The sequence below is a fragment of the Macadamia integrifolia genome, unplaced genomic scaffold (genome assembly GCF_013358625.1).
Source record: "Macadamia integrifolia cultivar HAES 741 unplaced genomic scaffold, SCU_Mint_v3 scaffold_56A, whole genome shotgun sequence".
NCBI lineage: Eukaryota > Viridiplantae > Streptophyta > Magnoliopsida > Proteales > Proteaceae > Macadamia > Macadamia integrifolia.
In genome coordinates, this window is record NW_024870669.1 from 225,574 (window position 1) to 243,291 (window position 17,718).

A 17,718-nucleotide genomic window follows, 5' to 3' on the forward strand; every position below is an offset into this window, starting at 1 on the left:
CCAAAACCCCCCCATTGGTATCAATGGGGGGGTTTTGGCCGGAGACTGTCGGTTCAGGTCAGTAGCACAGAAGGATATGTGCTAGACAGAGGGCACAGAAGGCACACCAGGGGGAGAAAAATAAGAAGAAGGATATGGGGATATTTTGTAAGATCTTTGACAGAAAGGGAATAAAAGTAAAAATTCAGGATCAAGATATGCTAAAATCCAGGGAAATAGTGATCTCCTGGTTCCGTATAGCAATCAGTATGAGATAGATCTGAAATCTAACTCCGATCCTCTTTTTTTTTTTTTTTTTTTTTTTTTTTTTTTTTACATAATCTAAGCTTGTACAAGACGCCATGCTTATACAATTCACATCCTCACACTGGGGATCAACCGGTGATACACGCACAGTATTTACGCCCAGTTCTTTTGGTATGCTAACTCAGACTGTCATTTTAATTAAGGGAATACTTAGCCAGGAACTGCAAGTCTTCCAGTTCATGTGGGACGCCATGCCAACATGATTCATACCCTCACACAGGGGTTCTGCTCTCAGGGACTAAACGGCCACCTTGCCTCAGCGTCCAGAGCATAAAGACCTATTCTTTTGGAATATTACTGGAAGAACAAACAGTATGAATCTAAGGCTACATAGTCTGATTGTTAGATGTACCGATCTAGATCTAGAGCTTTAGACTACTCTCTGGTTATATATCAGTCCTCTACTCCTGATATAATACAGAGTTCAAGTGTCTTAATCACTCCCTAAGAAAGATCTTCGATCTTAACCTTCTTTCAGTCATTTCGGAATTTAAAGAGATAGAATTTACAAAATCAAAGAAAAATTTCTGTCTGAACCTTACATCATATCCTTTAATCCTTCTTGGGAAACTACTCACACATGATTAAATTAAACCATAAGCAAGATTAAATAAAATAAACAAAAAGTAAAAGAAGAGCTTAACTGGATCTAGCAGCCAGAATCGAGAGGCTCGACTGTAGGCTTCAGTCTGATGCTAGAAGAAGAAGCTCAGATGTATTTAAAAAGAAAGAAAGAAACTTACAGGAATGATGAACGTCTTTTATTAAACTGGGGATATCGTACTATTACAGAGAAAAATTTTCAAGAGAATTGAAAGGTGGGTGTCCCCCTTTGTCTGAGGAGTTCCCTTTCTTTTATAGACAAAATTTACAAAGTATATTACAAAGTCTTTTGAAATCCGGAGAGGTCCGGATAAGTCTTCTAGTTTCTTCTATTATTGGTCTTCTTTTTTCAAAGCTGAGGGCCCACCTTTTTGGACATATCCACAAGTGTCGGCCAAACACTTTGTTTTTCCAAAAAGGGTCTTCTTCTATTCTGGTGAAGAGATTCTTCTTTTGCTGGTTGTATCTGAATCCTGTTGTGGTTAGGACTTATCTGTCTTTTGCTAAATCTGCCGTGGATGCACTGGAGGCTTCTGGGTGGAAACTGGAATCTTCTGGGTAAAAATGTTTTTCAAATATATTTTCTATTTTAGATTTTATATTTTCTGAACTTGCTTTTGCCATGAGAATCTTTTCGTATTCTTCTTTCTTCTTGATTGATTCTTCCATCTTCTGGATCCTGTCAAGGAGGTTTTCATATGCTGGTGGTGTTGGAATATTTGTTGTATCACATCTTGTTTGATGCAGAAGGCGTAGAGCTTCTTTTAACTCATCAACTTCTTGTATCTTTGCTGCTAACTGGTGATGATATCTTTGTTCAGATTCTTTAATAGTCTGGAGTTCTGTCTTAAGTTGAGCCTCATTCTTTTGTATCTCTGCAATTCTTAAGCTTGTTGTATCACACTGATCACATTTGATCAATGCATCTTTAAAACTTGTTGTATCCCTGACCTTAGACACTGGAAGTCTAAGAGCTGGTGTTATAAAAAAATTAGGTCCTAGATTACGCCGAGCATAATCTAGTGCTTCTTCTAATTTATGGAATCCCTTGAACCAGGGGTGCTTGGGATAATTCTTCAATTGTTGTAAAACTTCTGTCCACCTATCATATACTCCAGGATTATGTCCTTCAATAAGAACATAATATGGATAATTTTCTTTTCTTGCTTCTTTTATCTTGGCAAATTGATAACTACAGCAATTTATGCTGGTCATAAAATGCTCTCTTCTTTGCTTGTTATATGGATCTTTCAAGATCTTATTATATGATACCCACAGATTATCAAGGATAATCTGTTCTTCGGTACCTACTGTATACATACTTCTGAACCCAAAGGGCTCATCTATCGGCTTTAAATAACTTCTTCCATACTGAATCCCATTATCTGGGGCTGCTTTCATACTTCCTCTTATTCCAATATTACCAAAAACTTCTTGTAACATTTCTGCTGTTTTTCTTGTTGTATCAGGAGAGGGGCTCCTTTCTGGTGTCATAGGCTTTTTGCCTTTGTCCATCTTCTTTTTGTATCTTTTGTATACTTCTTCTAATCTGGGGAATTGATCAGAATCAGGAGAGAAACTCCTTCTTAATTCAGATCTTTTTGACTTCTGAAAAATGTCAAACTTATGTTAGTAACTTAGGTAAACATTCCCGAGATAAATAATCTGCAATATAATTATCGTTTCCTTTTATATGTTCGATTTTAATTTTATATCATTTTCCTAGAATTAATTCTCTAAAAATTAACCATCTTCTTGTACTTACTCTTTTTTCATTAAGAGTTTTATAAAATTTTACTATAGCTTCACAATCTGTTCTAAGTGTAAAACTTCTTAGTATTATGAAAAAATCAAAAGCTTGTAATCCTGCTATTACTGCTTCTATTTCACAGTCAATTGGACTTAGATTTTTTCTTTTATGTATGCCAGAGGCATATCTACAAATTTGTTCTTCTGTTTTACTACTATATTCATTTGGTCTGGTTTTTAAAATTGCTCCCCATCCTTCTATTGATCCATCAGTTTCAATAATTTTATATTCTGAATCATATGGATATCTTAAGGGTGGAATATTTTGTACAATTTCTTTTATTCTTTCAATTAGGATTTTATCTTGTGAATTAAATTTCTTTTCTCCTTTAGGGTTTGTTTTAGAATATAAAGGTCCTATTATTTTTCCTAGATTTGGGATAAAATCCCTTGCCTGGTTTACCAAGCCTATAAAGCTTTTTATATCTTTTGTAGTTTTTAATTCTGAAGGAAATTCTAAAATTTTTGTAGCAATATGGGGTTGTAATTTTATTTTTCCTAATCCTATTTCTAATCCTAAGAACTTAATTTCTTCTTTTCCTATTTCCATCTTTTTCTTAGAAACTACCAATCCATGTTTATAAAATTCAGAAAATATTTTATGAAGGTGTGCTATATGTTCTAATTCTGTTTTTGAAAAAACTAATATATCGTCAATATAAACTATGCAAAATTCTCTATAAGGTAAGAAAATTTCATCCATTCTTCTTTGAAAAATTGCAGGTGCATTTTTTAATCCAAAGGGCATTACATTCCATTCGTAATGGCCTTCAGTTGTTGTAAAGGCTGTCCATGGTTTAGATTCTTCTTCTATGGCTATTTGGTGGAATCCTGATTTTAAATCAAATTTTGAGAATATTTTAGCTTTTTGTATGAATTGGATAAGAAAATTCTTTTGGGGTAAATTATATGCATCATCGACTGTGTTGTCATTTAATCTTTTGTAATTTATTACCATTCGGCTTTTTCCTCTTCTTTTTTCACTTTCTTTCATCACTATCATAGCTGCTGATCTATGTGGACTATTAGATTTTCTTATTAGGTTTAATTCTAATAGTTCTGTAATATGTAGTTTAAATTGTTCTGAATCTACTGGGTGATATTTTGGTACTCCTGAATTTATTTTTAAATTTGGGTTTATTATTTCTAGTTTCATGACTGGTTTATCTTTTTCCCAGTATCTTAAGGGGTTTTTGTCTTGGATTATTTCTATTTGTTCTAACCTTTCTATAGTCTTTTTAATACTATTTGAATTTTCTAGAATAGCCAAAATTAATGATGGATTTATTCCGTTATCAAAATCTATTAAATCTTGTTCTGGGATTAATTCTTCAAGGTCTTCTGTAGTATTTTCTTCTATTGTTACCTCAATATTTCTTATTACATCCTTGTTTATTTTACACTGTCCAGGAGACAACACTGAGCATGTTCCTTGGGAAGTCTAAAATCGGATGCTGACGAACGCAACCTATCTTAAAGTTGACCTCAAAGTAGATGGCTTTCCAAATCTTGTCAAACAACTTGGATTTGGAAGACCATCTGCGCAGATTACACTCCATCCAAATATGGTTGATAATGGTCCCAAAAGCAAGCTTCCCAATAGAATCACAAATGGTATGCCCACGAGAATTCGTGTCAATCCAGATCCATTCTCTAGACAAGAGAATGATTCTTTTGCGGGATGGCTAGCAAGATCTAAGGACTTTTTTCTAGATAGAGTAGGTGAAGGGACAAGGGAAGAAGAGATGGTCAACATCTTCAGTACCATTCCAGCAGAGATAGCAAAAAGGAGGGATCTGAATATGCCGGTGAATTAGGAAGGACTAAGTGGGGAGGCAGTTAGAGAGAGCACAGCAGACTGTGAAGCTGTGGCACATGATATGACCTTTAAACAAGATAGTTTTGTGCCATGGCACGATGGGCCCTTTAGAACGGATGCAATCCTAAGCAAAGGTAGAGGAGAATGATCCATGGGGAGAGTGAAACCAACCCTATATGCCCTTCCAATGTCCAGGAGGGATGGGGGAAGGGAGGACTAGAGGTCGGCAATGGGAGAGTGAGGTAGGGGGGACCATCCATTATCCAAAAGGATGGAGTCAACCAAGGCCAATCTACTCAGCCCAGAGGAGTAGATAGATCTAGGGGAAATTAGGGGAACCAATACCAGAGGGGTGCCAAGGGTCCACCCAAAGAGAAGTGGAAGACCTATCACCAATGGAATAGGAAATAGCCTTTAAACAGAATCATTTTTGAGAAGGTAGGAGTAGAACCAAGAAACCCAGATGTTATTATGCTTAGAAGAAATTTTCTAAATGAGCTTTAGAATCCCGACATTGTTGACATCTTGGATTTGTCTGATCTCTAAGCCTCCCTCTGCTTTGGGCTTACAAATCTTTGACCAGCTCAAGTGGTGAAGGAATTTGGAGGAATCAGTTCCTTTCCAGAAGAAGGAACAAAGGAGGGAGTCAATAGCTTTTGTAGCAGCCGGAGGGAGAATGAAAATGCCGGACCAGTAGACGTACAAATATTGGAGGACTGATTTGATGAGAACCAATCGACCAGCATACGAGAGAAGCTTTCCTTTTAGAGCTGTAGTATCTCCCTCATAAGATTAAGCAAGGGGGAGCAGCGGTGAGAGGAGAGCCTAGAAGTGATCAGGGGAAGCCCTTGGTACTTCACATCCGTTTCTTATTATTTCATATAAAGTTTCCTTTTCTATGTTTAGCATAGTGATGTACTATAATCAATTGTTCGTTCTTTTATTCATAATTATTTCTATTGCCTATTTTTTGCTGAAAAAATCCAAACTATTTGTATTGAAAACACATAGGTGCAGTGCTGCACTTAGTTGCCCACCACAAGCTCACATATCACTCTTGCATGTGTTCATTTTTCATGCACGCAGACTAATGATATTTTAGAGGTACTGTGTTGGCTTCTCCTCCATTCAGCTAGCTTTTTCTTCTTATTTCTTTTCATTTAGCACCAGTCTGGCAAAGATACACCCCAAGAGAAATCAATGTCAACCTTAATTCAATATGGAGATCCTCCACCTGCTGGAAAGTCTTCCCCTCCTTCTGGAAATGATTTTCTGGTTTTGGATTTAAATGTCTTTGAAGTATCTTATATTTGTGGAGAAAGTGAACATTTGTTGATAGTTGAAAAATGTAGGTGTTGACAGTAGTTCAATGGAAATCTGTTACTGAAAGTTCCTGAAAGCGATCTGCAACGTTGTTGTCAATTAGCATCTGGACTTGTTGGATTAATTTTGTTGGTGGATTTTTGTAAAGCATTGTGTTCATCTCATCTGTGCTTCATGTGCATTGAAGTTATTTCATTCCTTATTAGTTTCGTATATGCAATTGAAACTGAAATTATGTGTCCTGAACATGGGCAATCCTCTGTTCTTCTCATGGCGACTTAGAACACTTTTGAAGTTTGTATGATTGGTCTTGAAATCGCTTCCCTTTTAGTACCACGGCAGAATCTCCATTTACCATATTGATTGATTGATTTGTGCAACAAAGCAAAAATGCTTAGTACTTCGCTCCTGTGGAGTGCCTATGTCCAAGTTTATGCAGTCTGACAGTTTAGAGCTGACTCCTGTAATGGTAACTGGAAAATTAAAAATTATTACAACTCATACTTCTTTTGGTGTTAGGTTCTTCATGATGGTTTGTTGCATGGGGCTGCTGTACTTGGTGTTCCTGTTAAAGCTACAATCAAAGAGGTTTCTTTAACTCTCAACTGCTCATAAACATGCACCTGACTGAATCCATTTTGACAGTTTTTGCCTTCCTTTTTTTTTTTTTGGGTTCTTGGAACAAACATCTTGGATACCGATTAGAGATGCATCAATTTTTTCATTTTTCATTTATCATCCCCTTACTATCAATTTAGGTATTATTTTTATTTGTATCAGAAAATTTTTGGTAATTGTAATGGGAAGAATATACACGTACCATGCACAGTATTATAACAGATGTATCAACTTCCAAATACAATTATACAAAATCAATAAACCAAGAGACTAGATTGTACGCTCTCTTCTAGCTCTTGAAAGAAAATGGATCCAAAGCTGCTTTGTCCACTCTAATAGTCTTGAGATAAATGACCTGTTCTTCACGTTTTTAAGACTTTGTCTGCCCTAGTCCTAGCAAAGGGTCTTTCTTGGTCTTTGAAGAGCCTTCTACTGTGCTCCAAAGGGGCTGAGCCAATGCATAAGCAACACATTCTGGTTTCTTGGAAAAATCACGGGTTTTCCAGAGACGGACAACCATCCAAGTACGGCCCCTATGACAACATAATGTAGGAGCTGGTTCAGACAATAACCAACCTTACAGTAGGATCAATATTTTTGTAGATGTAAGAATCTCCAAGAAACTTGCTGTCTGGAAATCCCGATTTGATGGTGTGGCAAGAAACTTGTAACAGAAATTAAGGGGGAAAAAATAAACAGAAAAGTAGATGGGAAGGGGAATAAGAAGATAGATGGGGAAGGGGGATAGGTTGGGTCGAGCCTCCCACTCTTCCCTAGGGCATCTCATCCATAAGGTCTCTCACCTCACTGCATTTCACAGTTTTTTTTTGGAATAATCAGCTTTTTTCTTCATCAAATCATGGCTGTAAATCAGCCTTGTCTTTTATTTATAGAATTGGTCAATGACAACCTAATTTTGACTGAACTAAAACCTTCCTGTTACAAATCCAAATCAAAATAAAATCCAATTCTTAATTGGAAACTAGCCTATTACCTATTATAAGAAAATAAGAAAGAAACAAATCTAAAATGGTAAATAAGATAACCAAATCGAGTCCTTGTGGTGCAAGGATCCAGCAGTTGCCAATTAGTCTTCAAATTGATCTCATCCAGCTGGCTGTGGGGCCATAAGATCTAGAATTAATCCCCTAAAAATCACCTCCATGAAAATAGTAACTGAATCCAAAAAATATGGAAACTCTTCCACTAATTCCTCACCAGTCATCAATCAACCCAAAAAAATCCTCCATGTCATGGTCAGAATGAGGCCCACAAATATTGAATGAATCATCTTCAATTCTTATCCACGCAGGCTGTCCTTGGGCGAACCAATCAAGAACCAATAACCAAGCAACACTAGACCAGGCTGCCTCCCACAGCTGTTGAATCCCACAACCGGTGGGACTGGTTTTGGGGCCTTGTTCCTGTGATCTACATCACAACAATTTATGAAAGGTAAGCAAGATTGTTATGCCCCTACCATCGTTAGGGTGGTCGTAGATCACAAGCGAAAGCAACAAGCGAGAAAACCACAAACCTAGTAGGGGCACGCTAGCGCACTCCAGCTTTCTTCGCTGGCTTCACTGCCACCATTTGCAGGTTAGGGGTTTTCTTCAGTACCGCTACTCAAGGAGCATCTTCTTTTCCTTCTCGAACTCGAAATAACAATTTAGAAACGTCCTTGTTAAATCAGATAAAGGCCTTAGGTAGCTTGGCTCAACATTGTGGTAGAGGAAGGTCAGAAGAGGAAGCTTGTCTTGACCAATAGCCATTGTAAGACCTGTCTGGTCTCAGCATCGATCTCCTTAATTCCCATCTCTTCCTTGCAGGTGTCACTGAAGCCTCCATAGCCCATCTTCTTCAATTAACTGGGTTCTCTCTTGGTTCCTTTCCTGTCAAATAACCCACTTATTTCGGTTCTAAGGTTCAAAAATGTAGTTCGAGCTGGTGTGCTCTGATGCTGGTCATGATTCGACAGTAAAAACTGCTTACTTGGAGACCTTCACCTCTACTATTAGCTGGCTCTGTGGCCTGCCCCATCTACACTCTAGTTGCTCCATACACCCTTGTTTCTCCCGCCCTTGTTCCTGTCACAGGTTGTGCTCCCGTGACGACGTTGACCGTTCCTATGGGACAATATGAATAGTATGTCATGCCATCTGGTTTAAAGAACCATTCGACTGATTTCACCGAGGAATTTTCTGGTCAAATGAAATGCAGGAATCAGCTCAAAAGGTTATTGGGGTGCCTTAACTAGAGTTCAGGTTCGAATTCCATAGATAATATAGATGAGATTCTCTACAATGATAGAGAAATGAAAGGTTTCCCCTAAAAGTTCGAACTGTTAGGGAAGGGTAGTGTAAATGTACACATCATCAAGCATAGTCTCCTAAAATCTTCTTATGTTGTCTGTACTTTTTATGCCACTTTTCTATATTCTTCCTTGATTTCTTCTTCTATAATTCTTGAATCAGTTTAGGGATCAAAATGTTCATCAGTTCCGACCTATTGAAAGGACATTACAGTATTGCTTTGAGCTTATTTAGACTTTTGCTACATTGCTTTTGGACAAATGTATCATACCTTCAATCTTTATATTAAAGGAAATCACAGATCAGCCTATGTTTTGTTTAGTGTCTGATACACATTGTCTCAATCATGTGAGCTTTCATCTAGCTTCTACGTTTCAGAACCTGTAATTGTTACTACTAATTTCTATGCAGGCAAATAACAAGTCTTTTGTAGTAAGGACTCTGGACAGGAAAACACTTTGGGAAATGCAAACTCCACAGGTTATTTATGAGCACACCCTACTCTACTTTTTTTTTCTTTTTTTTTTTTTGGGGGGGGTGGGGTGGTGTGGCACGACTACTAATAAGTGTACTTCTCACATTTTTAGCACTTATCTGTTGACAACCAAGTATCTCTAGGTCTTCTCCCATCTCAAATTTTTTAGGCTAAAGGTCCTAAAACTAAATTGACAATGCCAGATCAAATATTCTACCACAGCAGCAAGCATCCACCCTTCAGGAAAAGGTTTCCTACATGCTTGTTTTAGGAACTTCTCCCACACACCATTTGTTTTTCCCATGTTGACAAGATGATCTAGCATTCTTAGTGTTGGATTGAGCGTAAATCTCCTTGATAGATCATGTCAAATTTGGTGACCCATCTGACGTGGAACCGAATTCCAATGATCGAAATCGGATCACTTAGGGCCCTTAAGAATGACTAAGAAGCTCAATGTAATGGTTGAGGGGTATTCTTGTAATTTCAGAAACAATTTTAAGAGCTTAAAAGAGAAGAAAATAAATAATGGGACAAACTGGAATAGGAAAATAAAGAGGGGGCATTCTGGAATTACAAAAGATGAGGGGAATAATAGAACACAAATTTAGGAAAAGGAGGGGGTTAACTATAAATATAGAAAATTAAGTCACTTAAGAATAAAAAGAAGAAATCACCTTCTTCCTTCTCACGATACTAACCAAAGGCGGAAACCAGTTTCTGGTTTAGAAAGGAGAATTCCTTCGTGGGCTCTCTGTTGGCTTCAAAACTTCAAGGACAGGTTGCCATTGGAGTTCTCTATTGTTTAAACTTCATAAGCTACCCAAGCAACACAATGGAGAAAGGTACTTGATGTCTGAAACAGCTGCTGGCGGAAGAAGGAGGGTCAGCCTGCTTGCAGAGTTCGATCCAACCAAGGGAGTGTTATTGGGGCTTAAGGTTTTAGGCCTCAAGTCAACTATGAAGGGGCTTCCTTCTTTCCAAATCTCAGTCCAAACAGATCAAAGGAGAGGGAGTTCGATCAGCTTCAAGAGGGATGTAACTACCGCCCAGAACAGGGTATTCTCAAGTTTGGAAGTAATCAGCAAAGAAATAGGGAAAATATCAGAGAAAAGAAGAAGATAAGAAGGAAAAAAAAAAGAGAAGAGTTCAGAGAGAGAACTTTCAGAGAAGGAGACAAGAGATAAGTGGCCCACGGCAACCATCATTTCATCCAAAATATAATTCAGTTTCATTCAACTCTAAAAATGAGTTCTTCTCCATTACAAGGCTATTTAAAAAAATAATGACATAATTTTTGAAGCTAAAAATGGAAACTAAACCTAGATAGCAACTAAAATAAAAATCAAATCTAAATAAAAGACTGTTAGTCTAATCTCTAACCAATAAATGTTAATCTAATCTCTAACCAATAAAGGAAGTAAATAAAAATCAAGTCAAAAGATAGCAACTAATTCCTTGCCGAGCTGCATCACCATCTCAACCATATAGACAACAATATATGGGGTTTTTCCCTTGATTTTTCAATAATTGCTATTATTTATAACAGTCTCATTTATTCAAACAATTTTCACAGCATTGTAAAGAGATGAAGTTAGATTAATGTGGAATTTAATAAATGACTTGGTGATGATGTGGACAAAGTGTCCACTGATTTAGGAACACTAGCAGCCACATCAATTATAATGCGTATGTAGGAACCTAATTTCTCTTATTGCCTTACCTCAATATGTCCTTTAAAGTGGATCCTTGCTGATGGGAAAATTCATGATGTACCATTGATCAACTTAGTTTTGGGACATTTTTATCTCGAAGTTTTGAGATTTTTTTTTTTTTTTTTGAGGGGGGTGGGGACCTTCTTAGATATTTGGTTGTGAAATGATGAAGTCCTAAAAATATGAGAAGCAGGGTTTTGTTAGTCCTTTTCCTTCTTTTTCTTTTTGAGGAATTGTTTACTTTTGACTTATTCATTAAGTGGTTTTGAACATATACATCAAATATTTTTTGTAGGTCGTCAAGCCTGAATTGCTTAGAGAAGGCTTTGAGCTTGTAAACAGGTACGTAATACATCATCTCATTTCATCAATTTGTAGCTGATGATGCAACCAGTACTTTGGAGTCCAATTAATCAACATTGTTTTATTAACTTAATAATTGGTTCTCAATTCTCTTGTCTAGGTAGTTTCGGTTAGTCAAGTTGTTGCAATCATCCTCTAGGCTGACTCAACTAGGGTGGGTGTGGGTTTGAGTTTGTGGAGGGGGAGTTTTGTTTGAAGGGAAATGTCCTATGATTCTGTTCAGCTGAAGGGTTATTTTAGTTGATGAGATGCTGTAGGATTAAGTTGTGGGGCTGTTTGTACTTTGTAGTTCAGTACTTCAGTGTGGTTTTTCTTTCTATTCCTTGTTTCTCCTTGCTTTCTTTTCTTTGTGGTTTTACTCTTAGCTTGTTTGAGGGGTTGTTTGTTCATCATCTTTCTTTAAAGTTTTTGGAATCCCAAAAAAGGGATATTGGAACAATTAACAGTTTGATTCCATCATGTTTCATTGTTTACTATATAGTTTTCACTTCAAATCCTATCTAAAAAGCATTGGGTTTTATTTATGTACGATTTACTTTCTTAATTCATTGTTAGGGTATTATGGTACCTATTCGTTGTTGGAGTAACATTAAAGGGTATTCTGGGAATATAGGAATTAGTATTATTACTATTATGTATGGGGTTAGTCATTTAATTTTCATTCTCTTTATCACAATAATATATTAGGAAAAGAGGCAATTGTGGACTGACCTAATTTCTCACTTTCTCAAATCATCTTCTTCTTCTTCCTCCTCCTGTATACTGAGCTCTGATCTGTTTTATACGACACTAATGATAGAACTGACCTTCCATAACCACACAAGAATCTTTTTTTTTTTTTTGGATAATTGCCAAAAGAAAGAGAAGAATATATAGGGTGGGGGGAGGGCTGAGCGCAGCAAAGAAAAGTAGCAGGCACTAGGCCATTACATCAGGGCACCAAAAGAGGAGAGGGGTGGGGGGAGCTACAACAAAGGGGGAGACAGGTCTTGGGGGGGGGGGGATGATGGAAGGGGGGAAGACCCCAAAAAGCAACATTAAGCCTATTCCTTGGGGTATCTCTAGCTGAAGGGGGCGAAGGCAACTGAGTAGATGGCTTTCCAAATCTTATCATAAGAGCGAGACTTGGAAATCCATCTGCGAAGATTCTGATCCATCAAAGATGGTTGATTGTGGCATAGGAGGCGAGCTTTCCAGACATGTCACAGATGGAGGATCCGCCAAACGTCGACCCAGAGCCATTCTCGGCTGAGAGGGAGAGAGGGCTTCTGCTGGAGGGCTAGCAAGATTTAAGAACCTTTTTCTAGATGGAAGAGGAAATGGGGCAAGAGAAAAAAAAAAGGTGGTCAGAGTCTTCAGTGCCATTCCAGTAGAGGCAACAGGATTTAAAATTGCATCTAACCAAAACAGTTTGGACACCTTCGTCTCGAATAAAAGAGATTGAGCAACCTCCATCAAATGTCTATTTTTTCTCTCAGCGACACCATTTTGTTGGGTGTCTGAGCAGAAAGATTGATGTAACATACCATAACCAGCCATAAATTGAGAAAAAGGACCAGAAAAGTATTCCTTGGCATTATCACTTCATGAAACCTTGATTGTTAAATTAAAATGATTCCAAATTTCAGCAACAATTGCACGAAAAATAGAGAACAACTCAAAACGATGCTTCATTTCATAAATACATGTAACTATAGAGTAGTCGTTAACAAAAGTAACAAAATATCGAAAACCTAATTTGGTACATACATCCGAATGAACCAAAGAAAAAGGGTGCTCTGATCGTTTATTGATTCTAGGTGGATAGCGTACATGGTGAAGATTCCCAAACTGTGATATGACCCATAATCTAAACTGAAAATAGAATAGAAATGAGGATCAAGCTTCTGTAAGCTTTGCAGAGATGGATGACCTGGTTGACAATGGATCTGATGGGGGTTGAGAATTCTTGAGTATGCAATGGAAGAAGAATTATCCTAAAAAAGATAAAGCCCCCCAACTCTACGACCTCTACCAATCGTCTTCTTCATCTCAAGATCTTGAAAAACACATGAATCAAGAGAAAAAGTTATTGAGTAGTTGTAAGCTTGAGTAAACTTACTCACAGATAAAAGGTTAAAAGGAAGATTAGGTAATAGAAAAACAGACGATAAAGACAAAGAGTTAAGACGAATATTTTCAGTGACTCTTGAAAAGAGGCAAATATACTTGACATACCAAACATATGACGTGCTTGAATCAATTATCCAAGGTCAAGAAGATAAAGAAAAACATGCAATAACATTACCTGTTTGGACAAAAGTAGCAGTGAGAGGCCAAGGAGACAAAAGTTTGAAACTGAGTATACTGTGCAAATTTTCATCTTAACCATTTTCCTTTAGATTGCCCAGGTTGAGAAGGCTGAGAAGACTCAGTAACTCCTGCTGAATTGGAAAATTGTTTTTGAGCGGATTTGCCATGATGTTTCCAACAAAAGCGTTGGATATGTCCTGGTTTACCACAATGGTGGCATGTTTGTGTTGCCCTTGAACCATCCAAAGTGTTGGAAGCACCAAAAGGTTGCCCCTTACTACTTCCACTACCAATATTACGAACCCCACCTCAATTATTTTTCTGAGACACGAGCAGAGCTATCCGCCGGTGTACGTGCAGGATCATAAGAATTCTATCGAGCTACCTGTAAGTTTCAAGAAAAAGTATCTGCAAGAGAAGCACTTTGTCACCTCCAAGAATCCATACTTTGGTCCAAGACCACCCGAGAAACCCATAACTGCAAGTTCTCGTTGGTTTTGCATCTTCTTGACATCACTACTAATAGGAAGTAAAGAGTTCAACTCCTCATGCATCCTCTTGAAATCAACAAAATATTGAGTCAGAGGTCGACCCTTCTGATCAACCCCATAAAAATTCTGAGATAGCTCATAGATGCGAGAAAGGTTGTTCTTTCCAAAATACAGAACGTTAAGATAATCCCACAATTCCTTCATAGTATCTATGTGGGTAACAATATCGACAATAGCGTTACCCATCTTGTTCAACAATTGGCCCAAAATACGTGCACCAACGGTATCCCACGTAGTATCAGTCGTAGACTTCATCTTTTAAGATGATCTTGCTAGTCACAACCAGTCAAAACCAACTGCACAATTTTCTTCCATTGTTGAAATTGGAAGCTCCTACAAGCTTCTTCTCTGTAATTCTATGCAAGGATGAGGATTTCACCTCAGTGACGGCATTGTTTGGCTCAGTGTCAACCATTGATGCAAGATATAACCGAGAATTACTAGATAACAAAAAGTTGATTCACGGAGAACAGAGATCAGAGAACAAATCACACAATTGATTGATCTTATGAAACTGATCAATCCTAATAGGAGAACAACTTAAATCTTCAAACAACATTCCACTAAATCACCAATTAATGAAGGATTATCCCAAATCGCAAAACCCTACCTAGGGAAAAAACAGGGATACCTACGATTGGGGATGTGGGGCTCCAATGGAGCTGAAAATTGGACAAAATGTCCCTCATACGATGATGAAAGAAAACCTCCGAAGGGTTTTCCAAACTAAGGTCTGAGTAAAAAAAAAAAAAAAAAAAAAAAAAAGAAAAGAAAGATATAATCAAAATCGATTTTGGTAGAGTACCAAAACCCTGACAGCTTTGATCGATTTTTCCACTCCTTGAATGCTTCAATCTTCAAACCAAAAAACTCAACCAGAAATGTGAGTCAATCCTTCACAACATACTATTGATTGCAGTCAATCAATCCTTCATTCAGAAATCAGCAAACTAGGGGATGAAACCACTCCCTCTAAAAATCGTGGAGCTTCAAGAACCAGTAACAACCTTAGTTGGAGAAAAGGATTTGTTACTGATGATGGAGGGATGAGCTTTGATCAATGTTTTCTTTAGAGATCAAAGCTTTGATACCATATAAAGAGAATAGAAGAAGAGAGAAAGAGAGTCCTACGATTGTGGAGCAAGGGAGTGGCAATCGATTAGATTGGGGCTGCCCACCTTCATTCATTAAGTAGATCAGCCATTACAAGTCCTACTAGAAATAGGATAGAATAAGACAGAATAGGAAACTAATACTAACTGCTAGTTCTTTATAGAACTCAGTCATAATAGGACTAAGACAGTCCTAATGGACTAGGAAAACCCCCAGGGAGGAGTCTGTGACTTGCACAGGGCTCCTCTGCTCTCATGATAGTCTTCTAACAATCTTCAACTGTCTCAGATTAGTAGTAAGAGGCTGATAAACATTGGGCTCCTCCCACATTCCCTTAAAGGTACTGTAGCACTCATTCAGAGATTTGTCCCCCATACTTGAAGTTAGACATTTTGTCATAAAGATCATAAATACGAGACAAGTTCCTTTCCTAGGAGAACCTTTCCTTCAAGTCATCCCAAACTCCTTTGGCAGTAGTGTGGAACATAACATTCGAGGCAATGGCTGGGTCCATATTGTCCCACAACCAGATAAGAAGCATGTTATTCTCATGCATCCAGTCCTCATATTCCTTGGAATCAGAAGAAGGCGAGTCAGAGTCGAGATACTTCATCTTGTCCTTAGCTTTGATATAGACCTTAATGGCTTTGGCCCATAACAAATAATTAGACACTCCATTCAGCTTGATAGTTGTAATCTGAACAATAACGTTGTCTGCAGTAGGTTTGGGATCAGCCATGAAGCGATGCCAGATTCAAGAAGACCGATAAAACAAAAAGAGCGTCCTAGTGCACGAGGCTCCCCCTACTGCAGGGTCTGGGAGGGAAAATGTACACAGCCTTATCCCCTGCTTCTCGAGAGAGTCTGTTTCCAAGTTTTGAACCTGCAACCAACAGGTTGCAATAGTGCAACTTAACCATTGTTCCAAGACCGATATAACAACAAATAGAAAAAACTGATAAGGCCATTTAAGATCACATCTGGCCAGCAACCAACAGTCCACAAATAAGCGATAGAAGCACTTGTAGATCTGCCTGAAATTGGGGTCGAAGGACCTATAATGAGGGCCAAGAATGCCCTAAAATATTACTCAAAAGTTGATGGCCTGATTAAAAGTAATTTGAAAAATCGATTCTTCCAGAAATGATCTCAAAATATCGTACTGCCAGAAACAAAAACTTCTGTAATTTTCAGTAAAAACAGAGGCTTGGATCAGCTTTAAGCTAGTATAGAAGGACCTTACAAATAGGGCCAACAATGCCTTGAAAAATCAGATCCATTTGATGGCATAAGAGGAGACATCAATGTTATCAATTCAGCCAAAAAGAAAGCCATAAACAGAGCACCGCAGCGAAGAAACAGGAGCCAATCTTCATAAAACTCGATGAGATACCTCCATGAAATAGCTGCAGCAGATAATTTTCTTATGTAGATAGCATATAAAAAAGGAACCCTAGTTTATTTTAATGTAAACTAGGGAAGGTCCCTATAAGACTATCGAAAAAAGGATTCAAGAAAGGTACTGATTGATTTGCTCAGACTTCATTGTTAGGAACTTATATTCACAGTGAAGTTTGTATAACCATCAAAAATGACAAATTGGATACTTCCATTTTCGTTTTGGAAGAAATGAAAATCTTTTTATGCATTCATGCTTCTCTACAGGGAAGGCCTTGAAGTCACAGATGATGTATCTATAGTGGAGCACCTAAAACATCCTGTATATATCACGGAAGGGTCTTACACCAACATTAAGGTAAGACTGTCTAACCGAACCAGTCTGAAGTTGGAAGACAGAGACCTTAGCCTAGTGTTGTGGGTTGGCATTTCAGAAGTATAGACTAAAGATTATGATTGTGTTACTTGTTTTGAGGTTATTGTCTTTCGATAGAAAAATTGTTTTTTGTGTTTGAAAGAATTTATGGTTCGGTTATTTAATTGAATCAGCTTCTTTTTCTTTGGCTGTAGGTTACAACTCCTGATGATTTGTTACTTGCTGAGAGGATATTGAGTATCAATTCAGGAGTGCCCTCTGATTAAATAAAATGCTGCGTCTCACTTTTCTTGCTTTTTCTTATTTGGGTGGCATCCTCGACTCAGAAATCCATGATAAAATCATAAGCTGAAGGGAACCTTTCTACTTCAGTTTAAATATTCGATCATTTTTTTTTTTAATGTATGCTAAAATGTAAAGTTTCTGGAATTGTAATAAAGTAACTTTCCCCTTGTCCAAAAAATTATTATTATTGGTCAAAGAGATGTAGGAAAGGACTTTGAAACTGGCTTGCCATCTGAATAAAATCTTTTTGTCAATTTAAAAATATTTGTTTGGGTTTGTGTCCGTGCACTATCGATATGGCAACAGTTTCACCATTGATGTTTGATAATTGATACTCTTTTTTTTTTATGGGGGGGGGGG

The 17,718-nt window shown here is 37.6% G+C and overlaps 1 protein-coding gene across 2 annotated transcripts in view; it reads left to right on the forward strand.

The window, feature by feature from the left end:
- Window positions 1-17,634, forward strand: part of LOC122071674 (2-C-methyl-D-erythritol 4-phosphate cytidylyltransferase, chloroplastic) — a 44,662-nt gene extending 27,028 nt beyond the window's left edge. For both annotated transcript variants that reach the window (XM_042636058.1, XM_042636057.1), the window contains exons 8-12: window positions 6,380-6,448; window positions 9,202-9,270; window positions 11,276-11,322; window positions 16,965-17,055; window positions 17,268-17,634. In XM_042636058.1, coding sequence (XP_042491992.1) covers window positions 6,380-6,448; window positions 9,202-9,270; window positions 11,276-11,322; window positions 16,965-17,055; window positions 17,268-17,339 — 348 coding nt within the window. In that variant the 3' untranslated portion in view covers window positions 17,340-17,634. The remainder of the gene's footprint in view (window positions 1-6,379; window positions 6,449-9,201; window positions 9,271-11,275; window positions 11,323-16,964; window positions 17,056-17,267) is intronic.
- The last annotated feature ends 84 nt before the right edge of the window (window positions 17,635-17,718 follow it).